Source organism: Sturnira hondurensis, unplaced genomic scaffold, assembly GCF_014824575.4.
Source record: "Sturnira hondurensis isolate 20B ecotype Veracruz unplaced genomic scaffold, ASM1482457v3 Scaffold0022566, whole genome shotgun sequence".
Taxonomy (NCBI): domain Eukaryota; kingdom Metazoa; phylum Chordata; class Mammalia; order Chiroptera; family Phyllostomidae; genus Sturnira; species Sturnira hondurensis.
In genome coordinates, this window is record NW_028095197.1 from 6,259,692 (window position 1) to 6,273,650 (window position 13,959).

Consider the following 13,959-nt stretch of genomic DNA (forward strand, 5'->3'; position numbering starts at 1 on the left):
GCCACACTGGAAAGTAGGGCAGAGAGAAAAGGTGCCTGGGTGACCCAGGGCTCTAGGGCTGCATCGTGGTATCTACCTAGACAGAAAGGCCTTGTGTGGAGAACAAAGAGCCCCAGGGCTGCGGCCAGGCTTCGGCAGGTGGGGGCAGGTGGACACAAAGCAGCTACATCTGGCACAAGCAAACTTGCCGTGCGCTTCAATTTCCCTGTCTCAAAGCTGTGCCTGTCCCTGACTGGGACCCACTCACTTACTCCTCGTCAGCCCTGCCAAGCGGTCACCTCCTTTCTTTTTATTCCGCTGTTTTAATCTTTTAAAAAAATTTAAATTTTTTTTATTTTTGACTTTTTTTACAGTCACCTCCTTTCACAGCTCAGATTCCTCGCTTTCTTTGCTCCTCAGCCACTGTCCCCACCTTCTGCTCTCACAGTCCCTGCAGCTGGGTCAACAAGGTCACTTCCACCCCGTAGTCACATCCAATAAATACTTGTTAGTCCTTATTTGTTGACTTCTTAGCAGCATTGAAGCTGTTGATCTTGTGAGTATATGTAAAACTCTATCTTCCCTTGTTTTTCACCCTCTCTGGGAACATTATTTCTCCTTCTAAAACAACTATTGTTTATGAACTGCCTAGGCTCTGTCAGAGCTTTGCGTCATTGTAGATATCCCTCACTTGCATGTAAGAAAGCTCCATGGAACAGATGAAGGAGTCTGAGCTCGAGGCGATCAAGGCATTTTTCCACCGTGCCCATAGCAGCCATGATACAGTCTGGGTTTAAGCCCAGATTTGCTGCATCGCCCCTAACTGAAGCGCGCTGTCTGTCTCCCTCACCTCTCTGGTCCCTCCTCAGCTTCTTCGGTGACTATGCTCTCTGCACCCATTCTCTTCTCTCTGCTCCTTAAGTGATCTCCTCTGCACTGGGGCTGCAGTGCCCACTTCTGTGCTGAGAGTTCTGTAACACCAACCCGGACCTCCCTCCCAAGTCCCAGACTGGTATTCGTTTTTGCTGCTGCTCCTGCTACTGCTATGGTTATTAGAAGACCTAAGATTTATGGTGTGTCTACAACATGGCAGGCACTGTGCTAATTTCTTTATGTACACATTTCATTAAATCCTTACAACAACCCCATGAGTTAGGGACTGTCTACCCAGTTTTCACTTAAGGAAACTAAACCTAACAAGATTAATCAACTTGTCCAAGGTCAACAGGAGCCCAGGTTTGTCTGGCCTCAGTGTCCATTCTTTTAACTACTGACCAGATGCCTTCCACCAAGAGGTCCCACAAGCCTTGCCTTTGATATGTCTACCTCTGAGATCGTCCGCCCCTCACTTGCTCTGTGACTGTAGGCAAGTGATTGGATGTCTGAGCCATGGTTATTGTCAAAGCCTGTCCATCTCCTGTGCTAACCAGATCAATAAACGGTCCTACCATCTCTCAATCAACAGGGCTTGTACAAGTCTCTTCTCTCTCCCTCCCCTTCCCACCCCATGTTCATTAAGACTTGGTGACTTGGTGCTTGAAAAATACCATTTTCCCTGCTCCGGCCCTAGTTCTCCTACTGCTCTCAGGCCTCCCACGCCATTCATTCAGAGCACCTCACTCAGGCCTGCTCATGCAGTCAGCCAACAAGAGCTCCACATTCTCTTCTCTCCTTACCCTCCTCTTCATGGCCCCCAGAAAAGTTCCCAAACATAAACCTGACCCTGAGGCCCCAGCAACCAGGGGCCCCCGACGCTTGGAAGAAGCCTCTGGCTTTCAAAGCCCAGACTGCCTGGCCCCACCTCCTCTGCAGCCCCTCTACGGACAGAGCAGAGGAAAGTCCTCACCATCCTGCTTTTCCCTCCCATCCCTCCGCTGCTCGGCCCCCAGGGGCAGCAGGTGTCTTCTGCCTCTCCACAGTGGTCCCCTCAACCCCTAGTGTTTTTCCTGTGACACTGAGCCCAGCGGTGGGTGTGCCGAGGTGAGCAAAACTGGTAATGTTTCCCTATTTTATAAAAACTAAACATAGATGCTAAGTAAGTATATATTGTACAGCAATTGAATATATTTAATACTGTAGAACTGTACACTTAAAAATGGTTAACTTGGGAAAGCAAAACAAAACTAAGAGTAATTCCTCTCCCAGGTCCCAACTCCTGCAGCCAGTAGGAAGGTCATTTTGCGGGCTCCCCACCCTCCCCAGCCGTGCAGAGGTCCTGGGTGTTTTAGGCTGTGATTCACATGGTCTCTGCCGAGACGCCCAGATTGGGAGTTCAGTGTCCAGGATCCTTCCTTCCCAAGCCCACGCTGCTCCCACTCCTAGGGCATGGGTAGGGAGCGTCTGTCTGTCTCACCTGTCCGTGCAAACACAGACCCTTTCTTCATTTGGGGGTCCTCTCACCTTAGCATAATCACCTCAAAAAGCTTAGGCTTCTATGAGGCCGAGTCAGGAATATGTCTGTGGTTGACTCTGCCTTGGGCCTGAGAGCCTCATCCCAAGGGACAGGGAGGAAAAATGGCCCAGCCCCCTGCCCGAGACAGGAAAGGGAACGCCGTGGCAGGAAGTTATCCCAGCACACCAACTCCTGCCTCAGGCAGTCAGATCCCTTGGGGGCAGAAATCAAAATGTATCATTCCCTATATAGAGAGACACAAACAACCACACAGACACATATGCCACAAAGCAGAGACACGCATATATACAAAGACACATGTACACCCGAACAACAAGCCTACCCACAGACACAGGCATGCACATGAAAACACACCCAAACAGAGATACACGTGTCTCAGACTCACTACATAATCCAGGAAAATGCACACACAAAATTCACAGGTCTCCGTAACACACACACACGTAAACCTGCTGACAGACTCACACAGCAGCGGATGCTTTGGCCCGATGACTGAAAAGAGAAGTCAGAGGTAAAGACACAGGTCAGTTTTCTGAGATTGGGGGAGTGTGTACATGAGGAGGACAGGCTGGAGAGAGGGAGAGAGAGAGAGAGAGAGAGAGAGAGCGCCAGGTAGGAATAGGGAAGGGAGAGAGCCTGACAACAAGGAAAGAGAGTGATGGTTATTTCAACTGCTCACTGGGCCCTCACTTGTTCATCTACTCGTTTACTAGTCAACAAGCTGGGTCCTCTGCTGGGCTGGGTAGGCAGGCAGAAGGAGACCTACCCATAAGCAGCTGTAACACAGAGTGGTGAGCGCTGTGATGGGGATGCGCTGCCTCTGGGCGGCCGTGGAAGGCAGGTGATGCCAGGGAAACTTGAAACAGATATTGAACAAGTAGGAGTTGGGATGAAAGAGCTGGATGGGGAGGTCCCCTTGGGCCAAGGGAATAGCAACAGTGCATAGGGAGGTGTGATATTAGTTTCCTATTGCTGTTCTAACACGTTACCCTACATTTAATGGCTTCAGACACGACAGATTTCTCCTCTTACAGTCTGAACGTCAGAGATCTGAAATCAGTTTCATTGGGCTCAAGAGTCAAGTGCAGGCAAGGCTGGTTTCTCCTGGGGGCTCGGCGCTGAGAGTCAATTTCCTTGCCTGTTCGGCTTCTAGCAGCTGCCTGTATGCCTTGGCTTGCTGACCCCTTCCTCCACCTTCCAGTCCCTGCTTCCATCAACCCATCACCTCCTCCTGCTTCGTTTCTATTAGGATGACTGATTACATTGGGATCGCCTGATAATTCAGGCTAATCTTCCCATGTCGAGACCCTTAACTGAATCAAGCTGCAAGATCCCTTTGCCATTTTAAATTAACACTCACAGGTTCTGGGAATTAAGATGTTGACATATTTGGGGGCCATTATTTAGCCTACCACAACAGGGGATAGCATATTACTTCACCATCTGAAAAATGTCCTCTAAATGTACATCTCGTTATCCCCAGAATGAAGATTAGAAATCTGAGGCTCAGGAGGTAAAGTGATTTGCCTTAAACCAAAAGAAATAGATGAATAAATACATAGAAAGATATTCTTCATTGTCTTTGTGGAATGTTACCTTGGGAAAATCTGAGCTCAGACTGAATTTGCCCCGGTATGTGACTTGCTTCTTATGCCTAGGTTCTTAAAGTATTCCTATTTTATCCTCAAAGTCTGCTAACTAAATCAGTTTGTCTTAATGCCAATTACGCTGCATTAATTTTTTTTAGTATGTGGAATGCACTTTCAACCTGATTATTCAGTTCTTCATTTCAGGGAAAGCTTTTCTGTATTTCATACCTTAATACCTTTTTCCGTTCCATTTTTGGAATCTCCACTTTAGGGTTGCCAGTAATTATGCTTATGGTGGCTTGTCTTTGTCCTATTAACTTCACTCTGGTTGCTTTAATGCTGTTATCCTGCTAATCACATTTACCTTCAGTGCCACAGACCTTTCCTGCACCACATTCGTTACCTCGATGTTCAGCCATACCTGTGTTTTGGCTCTTTCTACTTTATTACATCTGTAATGGTATTGTTTTTGTCCTTTATTATTTTTCCACGGTTCTATAATCTCTCTTTTTATCTCATCCTCTTTTATCATCTTGTCTTTGAATTCTTATTCTATTGATTTCATAGTATCATTAAAGCCCTTTATAACAGGAAGAAGTTTCCAAGAATCTGTTTTTATTCCTTTGGTGAGTTTTCTTCTAGACTGGGTTTTTCATCTTTTTTTTTTTTTTTTGGTTTTTAAAAGAAATATTTTATTTATTTTTAGAGAGAGGAGAAGGGAGGGAGATAGAGAGGGAGAGAAACATCAGTGTGTGAGAGTTACCTGAATTGGTTGCTGGGGACCTGGCCTGCAACCCAGGCATGTGCCCTGACTGGAATCAAGCCAGCGACCTTGTGGTTCCCAAGCCAGCACTCAGTCCACTGAGCCACACCAGCCAGGGAGATCTATTTTTCTTTCATTCAGTCTTCCTTGTTCCTTTTTCCACCCTCCCTCTCTCCCCACTCCCTCCCTCCAATTCTTTCCCCCTCCTTCCTTCCTTCCCTTCACGCTTTCCCTCTTTTCCTCTTTCTCACCCATACTGTGGCTGCGGTTTGTATGGCTAAAGGCCATGGCCTTTCCTCTCCTCTTACCGCTGTCTAACATGGCTCACTTTGGCAAACCTCTTCTTGCTCTGACATGTAGGTCCTTGAGCTCCTTCCCATATCCTCTGGCCCAGTTTATCTTTCCCTAGGAGCTGTGGTTTGAAAGCTGGCTATTGCTTTCAACATCCCCACCACCATTTCTGTGGCCTGAGGGTGGCTTGCGGGGAACTGAGTTCTGTGTCTTTTCTGGGGCCCTGTTGGCTGTCTTGCCCCAGCTGGGGTGAGGGGCACATCCCACCCTGCAGGCTTGGCTTGTCCAGCCCCCACCCCCCCGGCCCAGCTCCATGTGCTAAAAGATGCCAAGCCATGTCAGGTCTTCTTGTCCCTCCCGGGGTCTCAGGAAGGAACACAGTGGTTTCTACTTACAATAGTTTTTTTCCAGACTTTTCCTAAGTCTACTTATTCACCACACAGTCCATTCCCCTCACATGAGAGTGATAATTTTTGGTGTTTTGTTGACTCATCTTCTCTCGGCGCTACTTTTGGGCACGAGGTGAGGAAATGTACCACTCCCTCACTGCACCAGAAGCTTCTGTTACTTTCCTTGGCTGTCACATTTTTAAGGTTTATGAAAAAGAATTTCCTTGTTTGGGTGACTTGAGTTTGTAGCAGCATTTTTGTTTTGTTTTGTTTTGTTTTGTTTTGTTTGGCTTCTGTTCATTTTGTGAGTGGGTTGGGGGGTAGAATGGGGTGGTGGCGTGATTCTGTGCTGGCTTCGCTTTGCTACCCTCACCCAAGGATCCCTGGCCTCGCCTGGTCCATGCCTCTCCCTCAGACCCTCCTCTAGGTAAGACCTTAGCAGCCCCCAGTCCCCAGCCCTTTCACGTCCCAGGGGTGAGAGTGGCCCACAAGATGAGGCCTCAGGACATGGTGGGTGTTCAGTGCATAGTAAGGAGGGAATGTTTCATGAAGGTGACGTCAGAGGGACCTCAGATGATTCACAGGAGAGCATCAGGGCGGGGCACAGCGGGAACCAAGGTGTGGAGGTAGAAGAGAGGGGAACGAAGGTAGGGGAACGATGATAGGGGATGGAGGTAGAGTGGAGGGAGGGGTGGTGTTTGGCTGTAGGAGTGCCAGCTAAAGGGAGCAGGAGAGGAGCTGGGAAGGAGGGAAGGCAGGGCCTGGGGATGTGGGCTGGCCTGGGGGCTGTCCCTGGGATGAGCCAAGCACTTAGCTCTTGTGTCTGGAGGCAGGCACAGGTAGGAAACCCTGGATCCTGTCTCACCTCTCCACCTCAGCCCTTCCCAGGGAACCTTCTCTGACAGCTCAGTGGCACTGCCCTCCTGTCCTGGTGCCCTAAGGTGCTCCTGCTCTCTTCCATATAGCCACAGGTAATGACTTGTGACCTCAGGCATGACCTCATTAGGTTATACTCTCCATCACAGACCTGCCCCTGGTCACCTAGCCACTCAAAAACATACTTACACAGTTGCATACCACCACCACAAACCAGCACAGTGCGACACACTACTGCAGGCACACGTTGCACCAGTCTGGCTCCTCCTCTGGGGCCCTTGCCTCTGGTTCTCCCAAGGGCTTGCCCTGCCCCCTGGTGGCCACTTCCTAAGCCCCTGCCCTTCTGGAAGGACCCTAGCTATCCACCCCCTTCTGGGCCCGATTCCTGCCCAAAGAAGCCTCTACCCCTGCACAGCCTCTTCCCTCAGACTTGCATTGTCAGACCAGGCCCCCTTGGCTCTGCTCACAGAGTGGCCTCCCCCATCAGGCTGGTGCTGTTGGGCCAGGCCTTCTCCAGTAGGATGACCAACTGTCCCAGTTTGCTTGGGGCTGAGGGGTCTCTGAAGACTCCAGGTGTTCAATGCTAAAACTGAGAGAGACCCAGGCAAGCTGGGACTAGTTGGTGATTCTCTTGTCAAACCATGTGCCTTCAGAGTAGTCTCTCCTCAGCCTGGACCCTTCGGACCCCTCTGGATTGGCCCACCCCTCAGACAGGCCCTCCCAAACACGACCCCTTCAGCAGCATGTCCCAGACCGGCCTCCCTTCAGAGTAAACAGCACACAGGCCCTCTCAGGCCCACTCACCTTCACATTCATCTTCCGCAACAGAGTGGCCCTGTCGGATGTGGTCCCCTCCAGCCTCTCTCCTCTGACTGTCTCTATCAGATTCTCCTCATCAGAGCTCCTTCCCCACTCTGCCCTTCTCCAGAGAGCGAAGGGTGTAAAGATTACACCCCAGCCCTTTTTGCCCCCAGAGCTTTAACCCTGCACCCCCAGACAGGTGCTACTATCCGAGGGTCAGGTTCAGTAGCTCGGGGCTGTGGGCATAGTGAACATGTGGGCTTCAAAACATAAAGACACACAGGTGCAGGGTGCAGAGTTGTGGACTGGAGCCAAACGTTCTGCTCTCTCCATGTGAGAATGAACTTCCTCAGAGTCCCAGCCCAGGGAGTGAGTGAGCTCACTAGCTCCGGGGTGTTCTCAGGGCCGGAGGCTGCTCAGGAAGGATTCCTGCCTAGTGTTTCCCGGCCACCTCCCTCTCTCCTGGCTGGCTGCTGGAAGGCAGATGTGGAATGTGCGTGGAGCTAACCGCCTGCCCAGTGGCAGGAATGAAGGGCAGGCAGGTGGCCGAGAGGGGGCAGCAGAAGCCAGGGTAGCCCTTGGCTCAGGTCAGCGAGGCGCAGCGGCCACAGGCTGGGTTCTGGACCAGCAAGGAGGGAGGCAAAGGGAGGGAGAGATGACAGAGTCAGGGAAGAGGCATGGAGATGGAGATACACCGAGAGAAGAGACTCTGAGATGGGGATGGACACAGCGGGACAGGGAGAATAAGGGAAGACTGAGAGAGGGAGAGAAGAGACAGAGGCAGACGGGGATGGAGATACAGAGATGGCTGGAGAGACAACGAGGGCAGCAGAGAGAGGAGCTGAAGACAGAGAGAGATGAGACAGAGACATGAGAGAAACATAAAAACAGGGATGGACCCTGACATATTCAGAGAGGAATGGGAGACAGAGGCAGAGATGGGGTGGATTCAGTGAGAAGAGGGCAGGGGCAGAGACAAGTAGCGCTATGGGAATGGGGCACAGAGGGGGTCCCCATCCCCCGAGCACCAAAGAACACTAGTGAGCTGAGGCAAAGCTGCTGTGTGCGTTGGGCCTGGGATCCAACCCTCCCCTAGCAGTCCCCTCAGCTGTGTTTTAATTCTCCCCATTCTGACTTAGCTCCAAAAAATGATGTCTATACTTATCCCCAACTCCCCAGAACCATCATGGGAAATAATGGATGTGGAGGGGCAGCACTCAGAAGCAGCAGCAGAAAGCAGTCATGCCCCCCAAAGCGAGCAGAGCAGCCTCTGTGAGGTCAAGGACCAGGACCCCCAAGGCAGAAAGACTCGGGCCCAGACCCAGTCTGGTTAGAGGCATGACACTGTCCTTCCAGCCACCTCGGGGCTTGGGAAGGGGCTGGGTCTCTCTCTCGGGGTTGGGGGCAGGGAGGTGCCCCAGTCTTCCTTTCCATCAGCTTCCAAGGCTCCAGCAGGCCCCCACCCCTCCCCCTCCCCAGGCCCCACATAATTGCTTTCCCATGTTGCTAATGGAGGCCAGATTGCTGATGCCCAAGCCCTGGGTGGGCGGCTGGTGGGTCAGGGTTGACCAAGGCAGGAAGGCAGCATGGGCCAGAGACCCCCTAACTTCAGCCCCTCTACCTCAAGGACAGGGAAGGGGGAGGCTCAGACCCATTCCAGGAATGCCAAGTGCCCTTGGCAAGAGTTGGTAGTCCCTGTTCAGGCCCGAGCCACAACTGGCAGGGAGCAGACAGGCAGAAACGGGAGTCCAGGGTACAGAGGCCGGTCCATGGCCACTCATTGGATGTCCACCTCGGAAGCTTCTTCCTGTGAACAGGGAGCCATGTGCTCCCATAGCTGGGGCTGCACAGCTTGAAAAGCCACAGGCCTTTCTGCCCCTATATCAGACCTTTGCTCCCCGTGGGGTCTCCCCACTGGAACACCCTTCTCCTCTAGTCCTGACCTACAGGAGAGCCAGCCCCAAGTCCTGCCCAGGCCAGCTCACCAGTGCTGAGGGTGGCAGTCCTCCCCCCAGAGCATGGTCCCAGGCCAGCCTGGTGAGACCAGGAAGGGATGTTGGTTTTTGGACCCTGTGGAAAAGGACATGGGATGAGTGGCTTTGTGGAGTGGTGTCAGTACCTGCTGTGGGGAGTATGCGCCCAGCTCAGTGTGCCCATGGCCCTGACTTTACTTCTCTTCTTGTTCCAGCCACGCAAAGCAAGGCCCAATCTAACACTTTCCCCCACGGTCAGCCAGAGGTACCCATCAGCTTGGTCCCAGCCTCAGGCACTCTCAGCTAAGGGTGCACCGTGAGGTGGCTTCTACAAGGTGGACTAGACCTGAGCAGGCACGTGGCAGCCAGGGGTCCCTCCTCTGAGGGGAACCTCGAAGGGACCCTGGAGTTCCCGTGTGGGAGGGGAAGGGTGAGGAGAGGGACTGCGCATCCTGCAGCATCAAAGCTGCATCGTCCTGGCTCACAGAGTCCTCACTGTAACCTAACCCTTGGCCAAACCTTGGACTCCACATTTCCAGTTCTGAAGCACAGGCCCGATCCCTAGTCACATTCCAAGTGGCCTCCTTCAGGCAGCCTCCTGCCTGACCAGGCCCAGGATACCCTGCGCTCTGAGCCCTGTGGCCTGGCTGAGCTCCAAGCCTGATCTGCTAGAATCTCTGGACTGTCTCCTGGATGGCAGGGATGACAGCCACACCCCTTGCCCCAGGATGAAGCCTGGCCTCCTTGCCTCCTTGCATCTCTGCCCAGGTGGGTCAAGTCCAGACCTGGGCACTCCTGGAGGCGGCTCAAGAGACAACCCTAGACAGGCTTCCGTCCTGCCAGAGTCCAGAAGCCTCCAGGACTAACTGGATACCCCCAAGTGGTACCTGCCTCACTGGACCCCTCATTCCCCCAGGTCTGCCTCTGACCTCCAGGGAGCCCTACCTGCCCAAGAAGCAGGAAGCCCACCCCCAGACACAGCAGCCTGAGCATTGAACCACCTCCCGGACCTGTATGGAGAGTTGTCTCTCTCCAATTGTAACTTCTTTCCCCTCCAGGCCTGAAAGAGGAGGGATCCTTGGAAGAGAGACACCCTCCCAAAGCAGGTCTGTTCCAAGGACTCATGAAATGGTGACGTTTAATGAGAACCCCCCCCACTCCCCACACCTGTATATACATCTATAAAAATTTCAAATACAGCAAGTTACCATTGAGTCAGACTAGAAAGGACTGACAGGGCATTAAATACTGTGGTGTAGGAGCAGGGAAAGGGGGGGTCATACAAAACAGGAGCAGAGGTGAGGACTGAAAAGTACGGGTGCTGGGGGGAGGGGCATGGCTGGGGTCCCCCCAGTGTCAGGAGCTTATAATCTGATGGTGGCAACAGAGACCCTGGGACAGACAGGAGGCTGGGACAGGAGGAAAAATTGTGGATGTGAGGGGCTCCCCTCAGGCCCCCCCAAGGGCTCCTGGGAGTCGCTGGCATTGGAGGGTCCAGCCCAAGGGGGCAGGTGGGGATGGGGTGGTCTTTGGTGGGTGGGTTAGCTGCATGGTCCTCCTCTCCTTAGGGAGGGTGGAGGGCCGGTGTGGTGTGGCAGAACTAGGGGGTGGCAGGCCCGGGCCTGCCGGGGTCTCTACAAATTGTGTCTGAAGAGAATGCAGAAGGTCCTCCTGCCCGTGTGCAAAATAGAAACCGGGGTCTGTGGGCTCGGCTCCGGCCTCCTGCTCCTCTGCAGGTGCGCTGGCACGTCCTCGCAGGATGCCGGGCTCTGGGGAGACAGGGCAGGGTGCTGGGTGAGGGATGAGGGTGGGGTGGGGGTGCCCGCAGGCCCCCCCACTGCCCACCCTCACTTGACTCACCAGATCAGGAAGCCGCTGGCAGTGGCAGCAGCGGCGGCCAGGGCCAGAGTGACAGGGACTCGGACTGAGAAGGGTGCTGAGGGTCCACCGCCGCTGCTCAGCTCCATGGGGTCACAGATCTTCGTGGTGGACGGGGGGACCAGTGAGCTGGTAGTGCTGGTCGTGGTCTCTGGGGAACATGGGGGAACTCAGGGCAGGGCCGGGGCTGGGGTCCCCCTGTGACCTGGGGGTTCACGAGGAGCACTGCTCCTGCTCCCGGTTTTAGACCAGCGCTGCCTCCACCCCCATCCGGCAGATCCTGTCCCCCCAAGGCTCAGAGATGACCCCTCTACCCAATGGCCTCTACCAAGCATGTCCAGACAGCAAGGACCAGGAACAGGAGGGGCCAGACAAATAGGAGAGCGGTAGCCACGGAGTGAGGAGACCCCTGGGGCAGAAGGTCCAAGGCCCCAGAGGAGCTGCAGGGAGCAGGACAAAGCCAGACAACAATGCGGGCTGACCAAAAGCACAGCGGGCGGAACAGGCTCACCTGGAGCCTGGGCCTCGGTGGTGAGGTGTCTTGGCTCCTCAGTCCAGGGGGTGGCGTGGGCAGCTACACTCCAGTCACTCCATGTCCCGATATCATTGTCCTTGGCCGCCACCTGGATGATGTACTCCTTGCCAGGGTAGGCATCCGTGATGGTGTGCGTCGTGCCATCAGACAGCTCCACCTACAGCCAGACCACGGGGGTGGGGGGTCCCCGGGAGTCAGGAGAGTGAGGCATCCCCAGAGGAAGTGAGAACACTTCTGGGGAGAGAAGAGTGAAGACACTCCTGGGGGGAATGAGGACTTCCCAGGGGGTGAGGGAATTCTGAGAACATTCCTGCAGGAAGGTCAAGACATCTTAGGGAAGAGATCCCCCAGGGAGGGGAGATGGTCCTGAAGGAGAGTAAGAAACTCTTTAGGGTAATGGGAAGCACCCCTAGGGGAGAAGAGGAGAACTTTGCTCAGTGTTTGGACTCTGCTGCCACCCCAGCTCTGTCAAAACCCCCAGCCTGAGACCTGACCTCGGTCCCAGCCTGCAGGTGACAAGAGTAAGAGAGTGAGAGAGGATGGCATTGTGCTGCCCTCGGCCACCCACAAGCAGTTCAGAGGGAACATTACAAACGCAGATCCGGAGCTAGGCTCCACTCACTACTAGCTAAGTGACCATCACACTTCCACAACCCTTGAGGCCCTCACCTGTCCTGTGGTGTTAATGACCTATCTCAAGGGAGTGTGATGAGGACTCAGGCATGTGGTAAGCACTGAACAGACTTCAATTATTATCAGGAGTCCCAGCTCAGAGCCTGGGTTCCCAGGTACGCAGTGCCCACCCCTCCAAGCCTGGCCCCCAATGGGCCTTCTCTGCAAGAAGGCCTGTGTGGTTATAGCTCTGCTGAGGCAGAAAGGGGTGGGGGGCAGCTTCTGGGATGGGGGGCAGGACAGCAGAACAGCTGCTCAATTTCCTCCTGAAGGCATCGCCACCCCACCCCCGCAGGCCTTACCCTGCTGGTCTCCCCCCAAACTCCAGGCTGGCCTGCCTGTCCGGCGCCCCTCCCAGGCCCAGGCGGGGCTCTGGTTCATCTCAGCAGCACCCGCTGCCTCATTAAGCCGCCTCATAAACAGGGGCAGCCAGTGGGGGTGGCGGAGGAGGGGGCTTCTCTGGGCCACGTCTGGCCTCAGGGCTTTTTTGGTCCCTGTTCTGATCCCCTTTAACCCACCCCAGAAAACGGAGGACTGGGCTACCTGACCTGACAGGCTATGAATATACGCATGTGTATGCGTGTGCATTTGTGTGCACGTGACTGGGTCTGCCTGGGGAGGGAAGCCCCTCCAATTCCTCCTGAGTCTATGGCCCTGAGGCGAAAGCACTGGTAAAGGTCAGGGTCAGGGTGAGAGCCACTTTGGGCCCAGACCTGGGTTCAGTAAGTCCTACTCTCAGGTCTGGAAGATTGGCCGCCCATAGACCGCCCTGTCTCCTGGAGCTGAGCTCCAGTTCCACCTCTGATTCCCGGCCCCCTTTTACTCCCTGAAGCTCCCTCTGGCTGAGTAGCCCAAACTCCTTCAGCTCCTTCTCCCTCTTAACAGGATTTGACCACCAGATTCCCCACTTTGATTGTCTCCCAGACATCCGCATCTGTCTGTCCCCAAAGGGAGAGAGCCACAGGAGCAGATCAAAACAACCACATCCTTGGTGGGCTTCTGGAGGGCACCCTACATTTAGGAGTATGTACCAGAAGCCCAGGACTCTGGCAGTCCCATCTTCTAGGCCTGGGGTCCTCCTTCCTTGACAGGACACCTTAATCCACCACCGTGAGAGAAAGGCTCCTCAACTGGCAGGAATTCCCTAGTCTCTGGCTTAGGCCTCACCTCTGAGTCCTCCAGCCACTCTCCAGGCCTCCCTGCTGAGTTAGTGCCAGAGCTAAAGACACTGCGAAGGAGAACCCAAGCTGGGTCCCAGTATTCGCCTCCCCCTTGTCCATGGGCAGACAGCTCCTGCCAGGCCTCATGGTGCCCCTTCTTATGTCATTCCTGGCCTGTTCCTCTCATTTCCTCCTGAAAATCCAAATGATATTTTTCTGTGCTCTCCCCTCCACAGCCCACCCCTTGCCCCCAATTATACACCTGCCTTTCTTTACGATGAAGAGTCAGGGAGAGCAGATCTGTTCAGAGCAAAACTCAAGTTCAAAAGAGCCATAAATCTGGTCGATTGCAATGCCAATGAGACATGGAACAGGGCTAGCACGTGCCACAGGCCACGCACATTCTTGCTGCAGAGCCCCACATACTTTGCTCTGCCCGCCTCAGGGTGGTGGTCAGCTCTGCCCATGGTAGAGGCCAGTGCATGGCTTTGCCATGTTAGTCACATGCATGTATGGAGCATGGTTCCTCCTGGGAACCATGTGTGTGTGTGCATGTTCCTGTGTGTGTGGTGGGCAGTGTGCCAGGTCCACTGCAAGGCGTGTGCGCCGCGACGCGCGCAGGGCTGCTGCCTGTAGCTCG

General features: G+C 54.1%; 1 protein-coding gene across 4 annotated transcripts in view; it reads right to left on the minus strand.

Moving 5' to 3' along the window:
• Positions 1-10,194: 10,194 nt before the first annotated feature.
• The window catches only part of CNTFR (ciliary neurotrophic factor receptor), a 37,246-nt gene continuing 33,481 nt past the window's right edge, over positions 10,195-13,959 (minus strand). For 3 of the 4 annotated variants that reach the window (XM_037035922.1, XM_037035920.1, XM_037035921.1), the window contains 3 exons: positions 11,464-11,644; positions 10,935-11,103; positions 10,195-10,843 (listed from right to left, as the gene is read on the minus strand). In XM_037035922.1, the coding sequence (XP_036891817.1) occupies position 10,843; positions 10,935-11,103; positions 11,464-11,644 (351 nt within the window). In that variant the 3' untranslated portion in view covers positions 10,195-10,842. Of the gene's footprint in view, positions 10,844-10,934; positions 11,104-11,463; positions 11,645-13,959 lie in introns of those variants that run through there. The other variant, XM_037035923.1, reaches the window with a different exon arrangement.